This window comes from Peromyscus maniculatus, chromosome 5 (assembly GCF_049852395.1).
Source record: "Peromyscus maniculatus bairdii isolate BWxNUB_F1_BW_parent chromosome 5, HU_Pman_BW_mat_3.1, whole genome shotgun sequence".
NCBI lineage: Eukaryota > Metazoa > Chordata > Mammalia > Rodentia > Cricetidae > Peromyscus > Peromyscus maniculatus.
The window spans coordinates 9,912,436-9,929,507 of NC_134856.1; the positions used below are offsets into that span (position 1 = coordinate 9,912,436).

At 52.3% G+C, this 17,072-nt stretch overlaps 2 protein-coding genes across 2 annotated transcripts in view; both read left to right on the forward strand.

Annotated features, from left to right (window-relative positions):
• The first annotated feature begins 1,305 nt into the window (after positions 1 to 1,305).
• Positions 1,306 to 4,795, forward strand: LOC143273223 (cyclic nucleotide-gated channel beta-1-like). The gene is made up of 3 exons (XM_076571587.1): positions 1,306 to 1,348; positions 2,379 to 2,580; positions 4,492 to 4,795. Exons 1-3 carry the CDS (start codon positions 1,306 to 1,308, stop codon positions 4,568 to 4,570), a joined length of 324 nt encoding a protein of 107 aa, XP_076427702.1. The 3' UTR covers positions 4,571 to 4,795.
• A 2,808-nt stretch (positions 4,796 to 7,603) lies between these two features.
• LOC102913179 (cyclic nucleotide gated channel subunit beta 1) overlaps positions 7,604 to 17,072 on the forward strand; it is a 43,463-nt gene continuing 33,994 nt past the window's right edge. The window contains exons 1-4 of the mRNA XM_076571629.1: positions 7,604 to 7,884; positions 10,381 to 10,468; positions 10,846 to 10,906; positions 12,837 to 13,104. Of these exons, the coding sequence (XP_076427744.1) occupies positions 12,882 to 13,104 (223 nt within the window). The 5' untranslated portion in view covers positions 7,604 to 7,884; positions 10,381 to 10,468; positions 10,846 to 10,906; positions 12,837 to 12,881. The remainder of the gene's footprint in view (positions 7,885 to 10,380; positions 10,469 to 10,845; positions 10,907 to 12,836; positions 13,105 to 17,072) is intronic.

Consider the following 17,072-nt stretch of genomic DNA (forward strand, 5'->3'; position numbering starts at 1 on the left):
ATTTGAGGCCAGCCTGGTCTACAAAGCAAATTCCAGGCCAATCAGGACTATACAGAGAGACCCTGTCTCAATAAATAAATAAACAAAAATTAAAAATTAGCTTCCACAGAAGGGCCAGGCTTTTGTCAGAAACAGGATGCTCTGGCTGTGATGGCCTACATCTCATTGTGCTCATGAGAAAGATCTGAACAGCGGCTGTCACCTGCAGGCAGGTAGCATTTGTCCCTTCATTTATATCCACCATCTGAGTTTCCAGTGAGAAAGGGCAGTCTTGAGGAGAAAATAAAGTGGGAAATGCCTGGAGGTGAGGGCAAGGGGCTGGAGATCTCTGGACACATCAGCTGGCCGGGATCCCAAGCCCTTGAGGATGAAGTCAAAACTAGAAGTTTAACATTCTAGACACTGGGGAGCCACTGAGGGTGATTGAGAGGGGACTAACTTCACAAAGATTACTCTGGGGGCTGAACAAGTACTACAGGCAGGAGATATGCTCAAGGCAGGACCATATCCCACATGACCAGGCTCAATTATGAAGAATGTCCTACCTCCAGACCTCATTGTTGGGGTATGGGCATCCTGGGAATCCGCATTTTCAAGAGGCTCCTGCTTCCCCATGTGATTTTGTTGATGACAATGCCTGGGACCATACCTTCAGAGATGTGTGTGGTGAGGGAGGGCCTGTGCTTCAGAACGGAGTAGGTGGGAAGAGATATAGCCTGGACTAGAGGAAAAGGGCCTCATGAGCTACTCCTGCTAGAGAAGATAGGTTGAAGCACAGGCCTGGGCTTTCAAGAGACCTGAGGCCAGAATGTTTGGCCTGGTGAGAACCTATGTGCCCAGACTTCCTGGAAGCAGGAGCTCCTATCTCAGTGGAAAAACTGTCTGCCACTGACTGGGGTCAGAATCTCATGCAGTGGCCCTGGGGACAGACAGATGGCTGACGAGAGTAGCATGTCCATGAAAGACTCCAGGGGTGAAAGTTAAACATGGGCTGAGCCAGTATTGGGCTCCTGGGTGGGCTGTGGAGAACAAGAAGTAAACTACTTCTTGACATAGAGAGGACCCAGAGGACCGCAGGCAGCCACTTTTCCTAGAGGCCTGCAGGACTCCCACCCATGTTCCCCCCGCCTCCCGCTGGCTACACCTCATCCTTCCCAGAGTTGCCATCTATTTGGCTGTAAGCAGGCACATTCTAAGGCGCCTTGTAGCCCTGCTGCAGAGATGAAGAGAGGAGATGCTCCCGAAGGGCCAACAACCTCAGAGCATCTAAAAAGAGTTCACGGGAAAGGAAGCAAGGATGGTAACATGGGGGACAGCAGTACCCGGTGGGACACCCCGTCCTGGGGAGGTGCTCACAGGCGTGTTTATTGCCTGGGATGCAGTGGCACCCTCTCAAAAGGTTGAGGCCAGCCTGGGCTGCATAGCAAGACCCCATGTCCCGAAACCAAGAGAGTCAACCATTACTAGTTCGTGCTTGACTTGAGGGCCACCAAGACCCCTGGAACTTTTGAGAAACAGCTGGGGTGCAGGAAGTTTCCCCTTTCCTCCTTGATTAGGGCGAGCTGGGTTTCCCGTGAGATGTCCTGAGCCCACTTCCTTGTTTTTTGAAATGGAGTCTCCTGTGAAGCCCAGGGTGGCCTAGAACTCACCACATCTCAGTCCTCCCTATAGAAATCCCCTTGCTTCTGCCTCTCAAGTGCTGGGATTACTGGTGTGAACCACCACACCCAGCTGTCTGAACCTACTGTCTAGCAGGCTCACATCATTTTCTAGTCAGGGGTCAGATACATGGAGAAATGTTAAAACTTACAGGCATCTGAAATTGTTTTCCATGTCCCCATGACAAAGTCATGTTGTCTCAGACAGTGGAGATCTCAGCCTAGAGGGAGAGATAAAGCTCCCAGAAGCAGGTGCTGAGCTCATAGACATGAGACAAGAGACAGCACCCAGAAAATAGGCAAGGAGCAGGCTTTGTTTGCACTCCTTGGGTCAATCCACTATACTCTGCCTCTGGAGGTGGTGAAGTGTCTAGTCTGGGTCCTCTGACATCAGCTGTGATGCTGTGAATAGAATATTCTTTGTGCTCTGGCCAAACCACTAAGAAGGAAAGCCCTGATAGGAAGCAAGCTTCGTCAGCTGTAACCTGAGCTCTTTCCCAAGAGGGGAAAGGTAGAGAGTCATGGGAAGGAGGCTGAATGAGTGATTGTGTTGTTTGAGGCTGTCCCTGGGGCATTGAGCTGGCTGCTATGATCCTGTTGGTAACCCAGCCAGCTAGGAGCCAAGGCCCTGGGGTAAGGCCCCCAGGATGGACCCCCAGGACTGAGGGGGCACAAACTACCCTCCTTACCCCACAAATGGCTCCTCTTTATCCTCTGTAGTCAGCATCCTCCCCGTGGACCAGGTGGAACATGATCTTGTCCTCGAGGAGGTGGACCCCTGCTGGGAGGACATCCAGCAGGAAGAGAGTGCCAGGCAGCAGGAAGACCATGCCAGCCAGTGGGAAGACCATGCCAACCAGCAGGAGATAGAGATGACTCCAGTTTATGAAGAGGAAAGCGAGGCCATGGTGGAGATGCCCAGGTGGGAAAACAGAGAAGTCCTGGAAAAGGAGTCAGTGCTTGAGAAGGTACCAGGCGTACAGTGTGGAATCCTAAAGTCATAAAAGGGCCCAGTAGAGGACCACACCTGCCCCTCCGCTCTCAGCATCTGCCCGCAGCCCCTGGGCACATGGCTACCAGACCCCATGTCAGAGGTAGGCTGGGGACAGACACACACGGAACCCCCGTTCTAGTTTGGTTCTGTTACTGTGATGAAGCACGCTGCTCAAAAGCAGGATAGGTGAGGAGAGGGTTTATTTCTGCTCATCCTTCCAGGCCATGGTCCACCATTGAGGGGAGTCAGGCAGGAACCTGAAGCAGAAACCATGGAGGAATGCTGTTTGCTGGCTTGCTCTCTAGGCGTATGTTTAGCTAGCTTTTTACATAGCCCAGGGCCACTTGCCCAGGGAATGGTACTACCCACAGTGGGCTAAGCCTGATCATAAATTAATGATCAAGACAATCTCCCACAGACATACCCAAAGACCACTCTGACCTAGGCGGTTCTTCAGTTGAGTTCTTCAATTCAGTCACCCTTTCAGATGACTCTAGGCTGTGTTAAGTTGACAATTATGGCTAATCAGGACAATTCATTTCTATTTTTTTTGTTGTTGTTTGTTTTTGTGTTTTGTTTTGTTTGTTTGGGTTTTTTTTTTTTGCACAAAATATGGCATATCATGTGTATTTATCTGCCCCTTGTTATAGTTGGTCATAATTCACTAGGTAGAAATCATCCTCATTGTTTTCATATTGTATAGTATTCCATTATATGGCTAGACCATAGTTTGTTATTTTGTTTGTTTGTTTTTAGACAAGGTCTCACTATGTAGTCTTTGCTGACCTGGCGCTCACTATGCAGAACAGACTGGCCTTAAACCCACAGAGATCTGTCGGCCTCTGCCTCCCAAGTGCTAGGATTAAAGATGTGTGCCACTGAGGCCAGCTTTAACATGCTTTCCACTGTTTACCACTCTAGTTGGAGGCATGAACCTAGGAGAGTGGAGCCTAAAAATGAGGCAGACTGAAGTTTCATGCAATAGCCAACTTTATTCAGAGCATCAGACAATTTATACTCCAGAGTTAAGAAGAATCACATGGGCTGGAGAGATGGCTCAGCCGTTAAAGGCTAGGCTCACAACCAAAAATATAAGAATCACATGAGTAAAGTGTACAATCACAAGGGTAAGCTGCGCGTGGCAAAAATATGTTTTCCCATAGAGGCTTATAAACAAATAACAATATCCAGTCATAATGAATAATCTGAAGTACACTCATTCTCTCCACTACATCTGGGAGGGGCACAAAAGCACATTTCCAGAACAATTCTGTGCTTGTGAAGAAACTGAGATCACAAGACTCTTGTCTTGTTTTCTTGGGGTTTTCTCACAAGTACCCAGAATTCCCCTTGCACGACTCCATTCTTGGACTGTGTTCCGACACTCCTCTGGTGACATTTAGGTTGTGGGTTAGTCATCTTTCTGTTGTAATCAGATATTCAAGGTCACCAATTTATAAAGAAAGGTTTGTTTTAGTTCAAAGCTTCGGAAGAACTTTTTCAGTCCATGGGCAGTGGCCCTATGACTTGGGCCCATGTCGAGGCCTGGTGGGGAAGAGCAAAATGATGGCTTTCATGTCAGGGAAGCATTTGTAAAAGAAGGGGCTGTTACGATGAGCAATCAAGCTCCCGACCTGCATTGCTAGGAAATACATAAGGAGAAAATGAGGCTCACTGACGCTCAGAGCCGTCAAGTCACCATCAGGACAGTGCAGACAGTTGTGACTGCTGAGGGGCTCTTAGGTGGAGCTGCTGGAAGTCCTAGGACACATGTCAGAGATGGGGGAGGAGGGCCGGAGCAGCCCTGGAGGGCTCACCTTTGCCTCTGCCCTGACTTAGGGAGTTGCCCCAGATTCAAGAAGAAGGAGAAGACGAGGAGGAGGAAGAGGAGGAAGAGGAGGAAGAGGAGCCTGTGTAAGTCACTTGTCCCGGGCAGTAGGATTAGGGGATCCTGGGGTGGGTGTTTTCTGCCTTAGTTCTGTGCTGAACAGTGTTGGGCATTGACCAGAAGACTGGGAAAGCTGGGGTCCCCACTGTGCTCAAAATGAGCCCTCAGTCCGACATCCCCCCTCCAACTCACACAGGTGTACCCCTGTGAAATCTGAGACTTGAGGGAGTTGTTTTCACTACCGTATCTCAGATGCTCAGTATACAGTAGGCATTAAATAAATGTAAAATTAATGCATGCATAGATGCATGAGTGAACACATGCATTGAGCTCACAGTACTTCTCTCTCTCTCTCTTTTTTTTTTTTTTTTTTTTTTTTTTTTGGTTTTTCGAGACAGGGTTTCTCTGTGTAGCTTTGCGCCTTTCCTGGGACTCACTTGGTAGCCCAGGCTGGCCTCGAACTCACAGAGATCCGCCTGGCTCTGCCTCCCGAGTGCTGGGATTAAAGGCGTGCGCCACCACCGCCCGGCGCAGTACTTCTCTTTTAACAGCAAAACCAAGGTTGTCTCCCCTTTGTATGCATGTACACACACACACACACACACACACACACACACACACACACACACACACACACACGCCAATGATCCCGAGGTGGCCTCTGGTAGTGTCTACAGCTGCCTTGGGTTCTGTTCTGTTGTCCAGTAATGCTTGATTCCCACATCCACACAGAGGTGCCATTGGAGTCCACAAAGTGCATTTTGAATAAAGATTAAAACATGGGGCCGGGCGTTGGTGGCACACGCCTTTAATCCCAGCACTCGGGAGGCAGAGCCAGGCGGATCTCTGTGAGTTCGAGGCCAGCCTGGGCTACCAAGTGAGCTCCAGGAAAGGCGCAAAGCTACACAGAGAAACCCTATCTCGAAAAACCAAAAAATAAAATAAAATAAAATAAAATAAAAAAATAAAAAGATTAAAACATGGAAGGCAGATCCCTGACCGAGTCAGGAGCTGGAGACTTGGTGTAAGATTTGGCAGAGTGGGGAGCTGTGGGCTGGGAGGAAGCAGCGAATGAGTGAGCAGAGAGCCCAGGCCGGGCACCCCCCACCCCAGCCCCGGAGATGGTCCATGATGGGGGTCTGAAGGACTCCACCAGCGAGGGGACACGGGGTGAGAGGAGCACACAGTCCATGTTCAAAGCAGACTGCCTCTGACGCAGGTTATGACAGCCTTGGACCTGGTTTCCCGAAAGGCACAGGGGCACTGGTGGTCTGTGAGCGGGAGGGAGAGAGGTACATGCAGGGAGAGCAGGGGAGCAGCTGCCGTGGACAGGAAACCTCTCCATCCCTGGCTGTAACCCCTTGCCTTGTCTTTGTATCTGTCTCACTGGCTGCTGTCACAGCGCCGACCCCGACCTGTGACCCCTGGGTGGTCTTCTTGGCTAGAGCTTGCGTCTGGGCAACACCCCAAGTGTTCAGAGCAGAGCTTTGCTCCAGAAATGGTGCCATGCCTGTCAGCAGGGCTACCTGGCAAGTGGCCTCCCCTCTCCAGTGCCCACCTCCACGGCTGTAGGGGGCTGACAGTAGCCCTTGCTGAGGGACCACAGCGATGGTAGTCAGTGGGTGCAGTGGGGCCTGTCTGGAGCAAAGGCCCATTGGTGACTAATGTCCTTGTCCCCGCTCAGGGCCACTTCATCCCCAGCCGAGAAACAGTTAGCCACAAAACCAACCTAAGGTTCTGTGTAGAATCTATGGGGTGACATCAGCTCTCGGGGCACTCTTGTTCAGTTTATTTTTCGTCTTCCCAACCATGACAGGAACCACACTTTCCTCTTGCCTTCCTCCAGTGATGAGGGAACTCATCGCCTCTCAAAAGCTATCTTAGGGACTGGGGAGACAGCTCAGGTCTATCTCCAGAACCCACACCAATGCCAAGTGACGCGGCGGCCTGCCTGTAATTTAACCCTTGAAAGGTGGAAGTGAGAGTCCCGGAGCTAGCTGGTTAGCCAGACTCATCAGCTAAAGCTCTGGGTTCAATTGAGAGAGTCTCCATGAATACAACAGAAAGCGATGGAGGAAGGCTGCAGGCCTCCACATGCCACAAACCTGTGTGTACACATATATAAACATGCTTATGTATGTGCACATACACCATATACATACACATGCAAACAAAATTTTTAGGAGTAAAACTTTCTGAGCTGGGCATGATGGTGCACACCTTTAATCTCAGCCCTCAGGAGGCAAAGGCAGGTGGATCTCTGTTAGATGGAGGCCAGCCTGGTCTACAAAGCAAGTTCCAGGACAGCCAGAGCTGTTACACAGAGAAACCCTGTCTCAATCAATCAATCAATCAATCAACCATTCAATCAATCAATAAATAAAAAGGTTTCCATCCCATTCCTAGCACCGTGAAAGTCTTTCTTTTGGGAAAACTAAGCATGTGCCCCACCCCCACCCCCCACTTCAGCCCTCTGGGTCTTCCCCTCACACCGGAGCCAGGCGGGAGTTCAGGCTGCTGTGTGCTCTGTATTCCATCCACCTATACACACAGTGCTGGCTCTGAGTTACTCTCCCGCTGAGCCTGTGCGCCTGAAAATTCTGGCACATGGCCCTGTTCTTGAACTGAGACACCTCCAAAGGCCAATGGCCATATAGGCCCACACAAATGTATATGTGTGTCCTCAGACATAGTGACATGTGTATGACACACACTGGCTACACACACTCACATACACATTTACACACATGCATCTCGCCCCGGCTCACATGTGTGCATAAAGGTACTCATGTACATCTTTGCATGTGTCTACACAGCTCAGACACCCCAGGCACACATACATCCTTACACCCCCAGTTTTAAATTCAGAGAGCTTCTGGGCTCTGTGATGACAGTGAGTGGTCCCAGGTACAGAAGATGTGAAGCTGGGGACAGGCTGGGCTGGGTTGTTACTGTCTGGGGAAGGATGCCCTTGGCCAGCTTTGCAGAGACACAGGTTACTGATGACGTGAAGGCCCTGGTAACGCACATGGTCACCTAGCAACCCTGTCTCTGCAGGCAATAGCTCTGCTTTTCCTAGCAACCTTGGCCCACGGTCCCCACCTGCCCTCTCTGGAGCGTTCCTGAAGTTCCCTGCCAGGCCATTGGTGTGGTTAGAAGCAGGAAGGACCGGTGGCTCCATGCTGAGTCAGTCACAGCATCCTGGAAGCTGTTGTCCCGGCTGACCCCGGGCTCTTCACAGCTCCACTCATATGCTGCAGTACCAGGCTGGGCGTGATTGTCCCAGCCCCAGGCTGACCTACGGCAGCATGGGCCCCCCTACCAGCAGAGCCCGGGAGAACCAAGTAGGTGGCTGATCCCGTCTCTGAGCGCTTATCCTCTTTTCCTTCTGAGCTGAAATTTCAGAGGAGGAACACGCCGAAGGTGACCTGCAGACCTGAACTTGGGGGGCATGGCCTGTGGTGGGTGGGGGAGGAGTCGGCTGCTAAGCTTCAGACGCTGGCATGGCTGTTGCATCTTAACCCTTAAGCCAGGGGCCTGCTGGAAGCCTGCCTCAGCTCTTCTGCTCAGAGATCCCTGGGGCTTGGGAACTTTCTAGAAGTTGAGGGGCTACTGCTTCCAGGCTGGACAAGAGGAAGCCATGACAAGTACTGTGCATACTGTTGAGTGGGAGCAATATAGCTTTGGAACATGGACCCCTCTGCAGCCCTTGGTAATGTGGACAGGGCCACTGTTGTGCCAGTAAGTCGCTTTGCTAACAGAGCTTGTTTATCAAAGCATGGGCGCAGTGTCCTAACCTGCTGCCCGGGCTGCCTCTGGGATTCGCCGTAAGGATACGAGCAGTAATAATAAGAGCTGCCAGACGCCGGAGGGACAGCAGGAACGGCCGGCCCGTTACCGAGCCCACTTCACAGAGAGGGACACTGAGGCTCAGAGCTGTGTTCTTGGCTGCCCTGCCAGGAAGCACAAGACTGGCTCTGGCTCCTCCAAAGGGAAAAGCAGACAGAGCCAGCAGCTCACTGTGTTTAGAGAGAAGCATCCAGAATCCCGAGATAACACCTGGCATTCTTAAGGCTTTTCCATTTCAGGTTCCCTGACTCTCTGTCCTCAGGCAGCCCACACAGGGCCCTGTCTTTTTGACACAGGAATAGAAGAGGTAGCCTGGGGGTTCCAGGCATGGCGGCTTGCCCAGGGCCATAGAGACTTGACACTGGATCTGGACGAGGGGGCCTCAGGCTAGTGCTAGGTGCTACAGATGGAGCCCTGTGGCTGTTTCCAGAAGAATCCACTCAGACCCTCAGTGCAGGAGGCCCAGCTGCATGAGGCCAACTGCTGCTTGTGGTGGGAGGCATGGCACTAAAATATGTTAGGGATCCAAGAGAATATTAGAATATTATTTTGACTGAACCTAGGCCTCATGAGTGTCAAGCAAGCTCTCCAACCTAAGAAACTTTTAATTTCTTCTAAAAAACAGACCCAAAGAAGAACTTTTAGATTTAAGAAAACGTTGCAAGTTATAAATTGGCATTGTTTTCTTCAGACAATGCTACCAGGAAGTAATTTTAACACATTTTTAGGGGTGAAGAGATCCATATCCTGGAACATGGTCAAAATCTGGTGTGAGGCAGTGGACTCTCAGGGTGGTGGCGGAGCAAGTGTCTGCACCTAGACTCACCTTGCAAAGACCGTGTGACCACAGGCTGTCTCGGGGCCTCTCGGAACCTGTGTTTCCTAAGCTGGGATACTTTCACCACAGCCCGGCAGGGTTGTTTGGATAAAGAAGCAGGGAGATGGCAATGTTGTAAATAGCTTGGCACAGACCCTGGCACACAGCTCATGGAAGCTGCCACAGCCATGGGATTACAGGCTCATTCATAATCCCGGGCAGGAGATTCCAAACAGACGCCACTACGTCCTGTCTCAGCGCCTGCTTACCCACCTTGGGAGAGCTGAGACATGGCCCTTTGGGTAGACCTGACACCTTGAAACATCTGCTGTGAACCCTTGGGGACAGGGCTCTGATGAGGAGGTGGGGCTGTCAGGAGGTAGGACCTAGTTCTCACTACAAAAGTCACATTAGAATCTGAATCCAGAACCAGGAGGATCACAAGTTCTAGGTCAGCCTGCGATACATGGCAAGTTGTAGGCTAGCCTGGACAACATAGGTCCCATTCAAACACACACACACACACACACACACACACACACACACATACACACACAGAGAGAGAGAGAGAGAGAGACAGAGACAGAGACAGAGACATGTGCACTCACATGTTCTTAGCCTCTAGTTCTGAGTTATCATTCTAACATAGGGGTCACATCAGACAGCTAAAGGCTCAATTCTAACCTATTGACTGAATCTCGTGTGTGTGTGTGTGTGTGTGTGTGTGTGTGTGTGTGTGTGTGTGTGTGTGTGTATGTTTGAAAAAGATTCTTATGTAACTCAGCCTCAGATTTGCTATATAACCAAGGCTGGTCTTGAACTTCTAATTCTGCCTCGACCTCGTGAGTGCTGGGATTGCTAGAGCCCAGCTCTTCTATGCTAACATAGCATCCAATGTCAGGACAGTCTACCTGAAAAACCTGGTTCAGATTCCTCCGTGAGGATCTGAAGTGAGGCGATCTGATACCCCTGACCCCTCATTCCAAACAGAGTGGGGTCCCATTCACACACACAGGAGCCCTTCTGTTTGCCTCAGTCTCCTCCCAGCCCCTCCAGAGGTGACACCTTTGACATCTCTGTGTCCCCTGTTGCTGGTCAGCGTTGGCCTCCAGCAGGGTTTGGAAATGCCAGCCTCCACTAACACTGGCTCTTTCCTCTGTCTCTTGGGTCACAGTGTCCTGCTGGATAGCTGTTTGGTGGTGGAGGCTGATGTGGACCAGTGCCAGCTAGGCAGGACACAGCCACAGACAGCATCACTCCAGGTAGAGTCCCAAGCCCCGGGGACCTGGGGCCGTTGATGATGGGGTAGCAATGGGGTTTGCTGGTGAGCTGTCCATAGGACAGAGAAGGCTGAGGCTGAGATTGCAGGGGGATCCCCAGGGGCTGGTGTGTGGAGGGAGGTGTGGGCCTGGAGGAAAGATTCGGGAGGTGGCCGCTTGGGTAGCTCTGTCTCCTTGAACAGAGCCTCACGGGGGTCCCTGGGTCTAGGGCCTTGGACTTCAATGCACGCTGCCCTCTACAGGTGGTAAGCCACCTCCTCGGATGGCCCAGGAGATGAGCTACCCCCACTGTCCTGGGTGGGGCAGGAGTTGGAGGAGTCCAATGAGGCACCCAGTGTCCCCTCTATGTGTCTCTGCAGGAGTTGCCCGAGGAGGAGGAGGAGGTGGAGGAGGTAGAGGAGGAGGCCACCAGCTCAACAGGTAGGAGTGACGTTGTACAAGGATGCCCTGGGGACTAGCGGGCCAGTGGCAGCTTGGGTGGGGGGCTTCTTCCATACCTTTCATCTCCGTCTTGCCTGGGGCCCCTCCATTCTGTCCTGAGCAAAGATTCTCTTCTGTGACTTGGGGCCACATTATTTCAACTAGATGACGTAGTTCAAAGACATTGGGGAAATGAATGATGCCCAGAGACTGGGGGGGGGGGGGGTGCGGTCTCGCCCTGCCAGCCCCTCAGGCCATTTCCTCTCAGGAAAAAAAAATGTAGCATAAGCTGTGCAGAGACCCTGAGGGTAGAGGGAGCAGAGCCTGTAAATGGCATGACCACCCCCCATCTCTGTGGTCACACCCCATCCTTCTGAGCATGTCCTGGGTGGGCAGCTTCATCTGTACCCAGCTCTGTACTGTGGTCCTCTCTGCCACCCCAATCCCAGGCCTGGAATCTTAGTCAGCGTTCTGTTGCTGTGAAGAGACACCATGACTTCAGCAACTTTTATAAAGGAAGACATTTAATTGGGGCTGGCTTACAGGTTCAGAGGTTCAGTCCATTATTGTCATGGTGGGGAGTGTGGCTGCACACAGGCAGACATGGTGCTGGAGAAGGAGATGAGAGTTCTTCATCTGCATTGGCAGGCAGCAGGAAGAGAAGAGGGACACTGGGCCTGGCTGGAGCATCTGAAACCTCAAAGCCCCCCCCCCCCCCCCGCCCCCCAGTGATGCACTTCCTCCAACAAGGCCACACCTAATAGTGCCATTCCCTGTGAACTATGAGGGGCTATTTCATTCAAACTACCACACTTGGTAACCTCAGGGATGGGGTACTAAGGAGGAGGCTGGGCCAGTGCCCCTGGAAGGATCGCATCCTGGCCAGCATGGCTGAATTCCTAATGCACCTCCATGGTCTGTTCTTCAAGCTGCCGGCCCTTGAGGTGCCTGATGAGGCTGATAGATTATTTCACAGATAACAAAACTAAGGCGTGATGTGTCCCAGGGTAGGCAAAAAGTGAAGGCATAGACTACATTGGCTTCCGGCTCCTCCTTGCCGTGGGACCTGGAGCTAGCTTTGCCGGAGTGGGGCTGCACTAGGACCTCCCACACAGGCTGAGTGGCGGGGCAGCCTGTCACTCAAAAGCCTTCTCCACTGACATCAGCACTCACCTGTGGGAACCTATGGTGTCCAGACTGGACCCCGAGCATCCACAGAGAAATGAAGGCTGGAACCGAACACCAGGCTGGCTCTGTCCCCTTCCCCAGGTAGCCTGGGAAAGTAATGCCCATCGCTACTCAAGCTGACAGCCTCAGTGTCCCCTAGAGACTGGTTAGAAATGTAGAATTCAGGTCCCACCAAGCCCCGCGGAGCCAGAATCTGCCTGCTGTCTGCCTGTCTGGTGATTTGTCTCCATGTTGGCATTTGGGGCAACAGCTTTGAGTCCCACTTCTTGGATAGCTGGATCAGTGGGCATCAGGACCACATAAGCCTCTTCGAGGGATTCTAGCATGCAGCCCATTGACCCAGAGCCCTAGCGTTGTGTCTGTTTCTGGTTGGAAGAAAGACGAATTGGTTGCAGGGTTTCTTTGAAAAGGAAAATCATTCTGAGCTCAGCACATTGGAGCCTGGGTTCTGAAGTTCCAAGTCTTTCAGCTCCGGATTCTGAGCCTGGCATCTTTTGAGTCTGACGTGGGGAATACTCCTGTGGTTGATCAGCAGACCCAGGGCTCCAGGGAGTGCCTTGGAGCTACTGGGAGGACCATCTCTGTCACTTGGTGATGTTTTTAAGGTTGAGCATTGGGGAAAATAATGGTGCTTCAGACCTGGGCAGGGCTGACACAGCAGGCAGGTATTAGTTTGGTCAATGTCAGTGCTTGGAAGGAGCCCTACCAGCCCCACCTTCCTCAACTCAGCTCCTGATTACAGTCCCCAGGGTCACACCTCTGCCTGCCACCTTCCGGACCCAATACCATGGCTAAACCAGGCCTGAATATGGAGCTGAATCGCTTGGTCCAGGACCAGCCACCTGGCCAGGAGGGCCCCAGGCCCGGCCCCCCAAACCCGGCTGAGCACCTCCCCAATGTGCCCAGCTATCGTCCTACAATCACCCGCATTCCTGTCCTGGTTTCCCGGAGGACAGCCTTGTCCAACTCCAGCTTCGCCAAGGAGACCAGGAGCTCCATCCGTCGCCTGGGTAGCGTGGTCTTGCCCCAGCATGCTTGGGATGTGGCATAACAGGGTTTTTGCATGGCTTGGGCTGTCTTCCCACCTGTGTGGCATGCTGTGGGAACATGCTTTGCATTCATGGAATTCCCCTTCCTCTAAAGATCTCCCTCTGCTTTATAGTGACTTTCGGGCGTTCAGTCCTTTTCTTTCCATATGCCTAAATTTTCACAGTTAGCAATTTAGTTCTTCAACTACATATGCTTTCTGCAGGTCATCATTTTATATAGGCCATCATCCCCACTCTAGTTTTTTTTTTTTTTTAAATGAGTCCTTTCTCCAGACCATGAAGCTTGGGGAAAATGCTGGTAGAAGGAATAGGGGTCACTCCTATCTCTAACTGAAGTGCTGTGGACAGTCAATAGCTTCTTGGGGAGGGGAAGTCAGTTTTCTTTAAGGATATGGCTCCTAGTAGGTCCAACCATGCTCTGATGGATGGCCTCCTACTCAGGAGTTTTATGAAGAGCACAAGTTGGAGTTGATAGGTTATTATAAAAAATAAAAAGGACATGAAGTTGGGGGGAGTAGGAAGGTGGGGTAAATCTGGGAGGATCTGGGAGTGAATATGATCAAAGTACATAGCATGAAATCCTCAAGAATTAATAGAAACATCTTTAAAAGAAGGGACAGAGGCCATGGAAGGAGGGGTACCAGATGGTGGAGAGATGTGAGGTCCATTGTAGGTAAACTTGCCTGCCTGTGAGAGTCGACTGGGCTTTCTGAGGGACATTGGTATCTACTGTTTCAGGGAAAGTGGAAGCAGGCAGGTGCAGACAGGAGAAGCAGGCAGGTGCAGACAGGAGAAGCAGGCAGGTGCAGACAGGAGAAACAGGCAGGTGCAGGCAGGTGCAGGCAGGTGCAGACAGGAGAAGCAGGTAGGTGCAGACAGGTGCAGGCAGGTGCAGACAGGTGCAGACAGGAGAAACAGGCAGGTGCAGACAGGAGAGGCAGGCAGGTGCAGACAGGAGAAACAGGCAGGTGCAGGCAGGTGCAGGCAGGTGCAGACAGGAGAAGCAGGCAGGTGCAGGCAGGATAAGCAGGCAGGTGCAGGCAGGATAAGCAGGCAGGTGCAGACAGGTGCAGACAGGAGAAGCAGGCAGGTGCAGACAGGTGCAGACAGGAGAAGCAGGCAGGTGCAGGCAGGAGAAGCAGGCAGGTGCAGACAGGTGCAGACAGGAGAAGCAGGCAGGTGCAGGCAGGAGAAGCAGGCAGGTGCAGACAGGAGAAGCAGGCAGGTGCAGACAGGAGAAGCAGGCAGGTGCAGACAGGTGCAGACAGGAGAAGCAGGCAGGTGCAGACAGGAGAAGCAGGCAGGTGCAGGCAGGTGCAGACAGGTGCAGACAGAAGCAGGCAGGTGCAGACAGGAGAAGCAGGCAGGTGCAGGCAGGAGAAGCAGGCAGGTGCAGACAGGAGAAGCAGGCAGGTGCAGACAGGAGAAGCAGGCAGGTGCAGGCAGGTGCAGACAGGTGCAGACAGAAGCAGGCAGGTGCAGACAGGAGAAGCAGGCAGGTGCAGGCAGGAGAAGCAGGCAGGTGCAGACAGGAGAAGCAGGCAGGTGCAGGCAGGAGAAACAGGCAGGTGCAGACAGGAGAAACAGGCAGGTGCAGACAGGTGCAGACAGGAGAAGCAGGCAGGTGCAGGCAGGTGCAGACAGGAGAAGCAGGCAGGTGCAGGCAGGTGCAGGCAGGTGCAGGCAGGTGCAGACAGAAACAGGCAGGTGCAGACAGGAGAAGCAGGCAGGTGCAGACAGGAGAAACAGGCAGGTGCAGACAGGAGAAGCAGGCAGGTGCAGACAGGAGAAACAGGCAGGTGCAGACAGGAGAAGCAGGCAGGTGCAGGAAGACCAGGAGAAGGGGGTCTCGGGGTTCAGTGCAGATTGGGGCCCATCCAAACTTGCTCCTGGGCTACTACTGCTCACTGGCTAATGACAAAGTACTTGGGGACTACAGGTGCCCCGAGGTAACCTCTGTCCCTTTCTGCCTTGATTTACGCCAGTCTGCCCACACTCCCTTTGATGTGATAAAATGCCGAACAAAAGCAACGTGTGGAGGCAAAAGGTTTATTTCAGTTTACACTTCTGGGTCACAGTGCATCACTGAAAGAAGCCAACACAGGCTCTCAAGGCAGGAACCTGGAGCAGAAACCGTGGAGGAATGCTGCTCACTGGCTCGTTCCCCTTGGCTTGCTCAGCCAGATTGCTCCCATAACAGTAGGCAATTAAGAAAACGCTTCCCAGACATACCCACAGGCTAATCTGATGGATGCAACTCCCAATGGAAACTCTCTCAGATAAGTCTGGGCTCTGTACAGCTGACAGGTAAAGCTAACTAGGAGGCTAGGCCTATCCCAGCACCCAGGAAGACTGACGCAACCAATCAAGGCTCTGCCTCAAAACAAACAAGCAAAATAAATAAACAAACAATGCCCCCACCCCCACCAACCCAGAAACAGAAATAGAAAGCATCAATAGGACTAACCACAGCTACATGGGGGAGGGAGGGGCGGAAATAGAGCTGAGTTTCTCGTGAGATACAGAGCCTGCTGAAGGCTTGGAGCCCAGAGGGGCTTCCTCTGTGCTGAGGCCACAGAAGCATTGACCGTACTGGTCCCACTCAAGATGGAGGGACAGTGGTGTCCTGGAACTTGCTTTGTAGTCCAGGCTAGCCTTGAACTCAGAGATCCACCTGCCTCTACCTCCAAAATGCTTGGATTAAAGGCATGTGCCGCCAAGCCTGGCTTAATAAATGTAATAAATTAATAAATCCCCGAGCTGGATTTGGCGAGGATGGAACATACTGTACCTCCCGGGCCTGGAGCTGAGGCCATGCTGGAGGCAGCGCTGGGACCCTGAGGTCTAACCTTTAGGGTCCTTCCTCTTCTGCTCCCATGGGGACTAGCGGGCAGTAGCTGAGGCCTCTCCTCCTCTCCTGAGCCTGGAGGACCTCTCGTCAGTCTAGCGCTGTGGTTCTCAACCTTCCCAATGCTGCGACCCTTTAATGCAGTTCCTCCTGTTGTGATGAGTCCCAACCATAGAATTATTTTTCTTGCTGCTTCATAACTGTAATTTTGTTACTGTTAGGACTCTTAATGTAAATATCTGATATGTAACCCCAGTGGGGGTCCAGGCCCACAGGTTGAGAACTTCGGAATTCTAGCAAATGACGACCTGCCTCAGTGTTCAAAAAACTTTCCCATTCTTGCTGGTCCTCCTCCGGTGTGTGTTGTGGGGTGCGTATGACTTAGCAAAACAAGCACCCAGGTCTGAGGTCCCCTTCCCTTCCCATTGTATGGCTGTAAGCTGTGCACTGGACTTCCCGTGTGACCCTGAGCAGAAACATCCCAGGGACAGTTATTTCAGAGTACCTTCGCTGCCTTGCTGTGGAGCAGGCTTGTGGCCCGCTACCTCTAAGGCTCCCTGCTAGGACAATCAGCCCTCCAGTGCCTCTGAGTCCTCAAGGTGGCGCCATACACAAACTTCCAGGCCCAGGCTTGTCAGAGGTCCGAACAGACAGCAGGTGACTTCTAGGGGCCCCTGGTGTGGATGCTAACACCCTCCAAAGCAGATTCCCAGGTAAACACGTGACTAAAACAGCAAATACATCTGAGTTGGGGTCCCTTCAAGAATCCAAGGCCTTGGTTCCTGCCCTCCCTGCGGGCTTGGAAGACATGCTCTCTCCTACCTTGAGAGGGGAGCAGACGGGTCTGCCTATGTGACACTTAGTCCCAGCCTCCCCAGGTGGCTGCTGCTTTCTACACTGGGAAGCTAAGGGAGAGTTTTGGGGCATTGATGCTGGATTTCCAGCTCACGGGTTTGGGGCTGGGGTAGTGATGCACACAGGGCTTCAGGCTGCATGGAGCTTGGCTGGGGACTGCATGGGGGAGGCGAAGCCACCAGAGACCCTCCAAACACAGTCCCAGGAGCTGGCCTCTCTCTCTGAC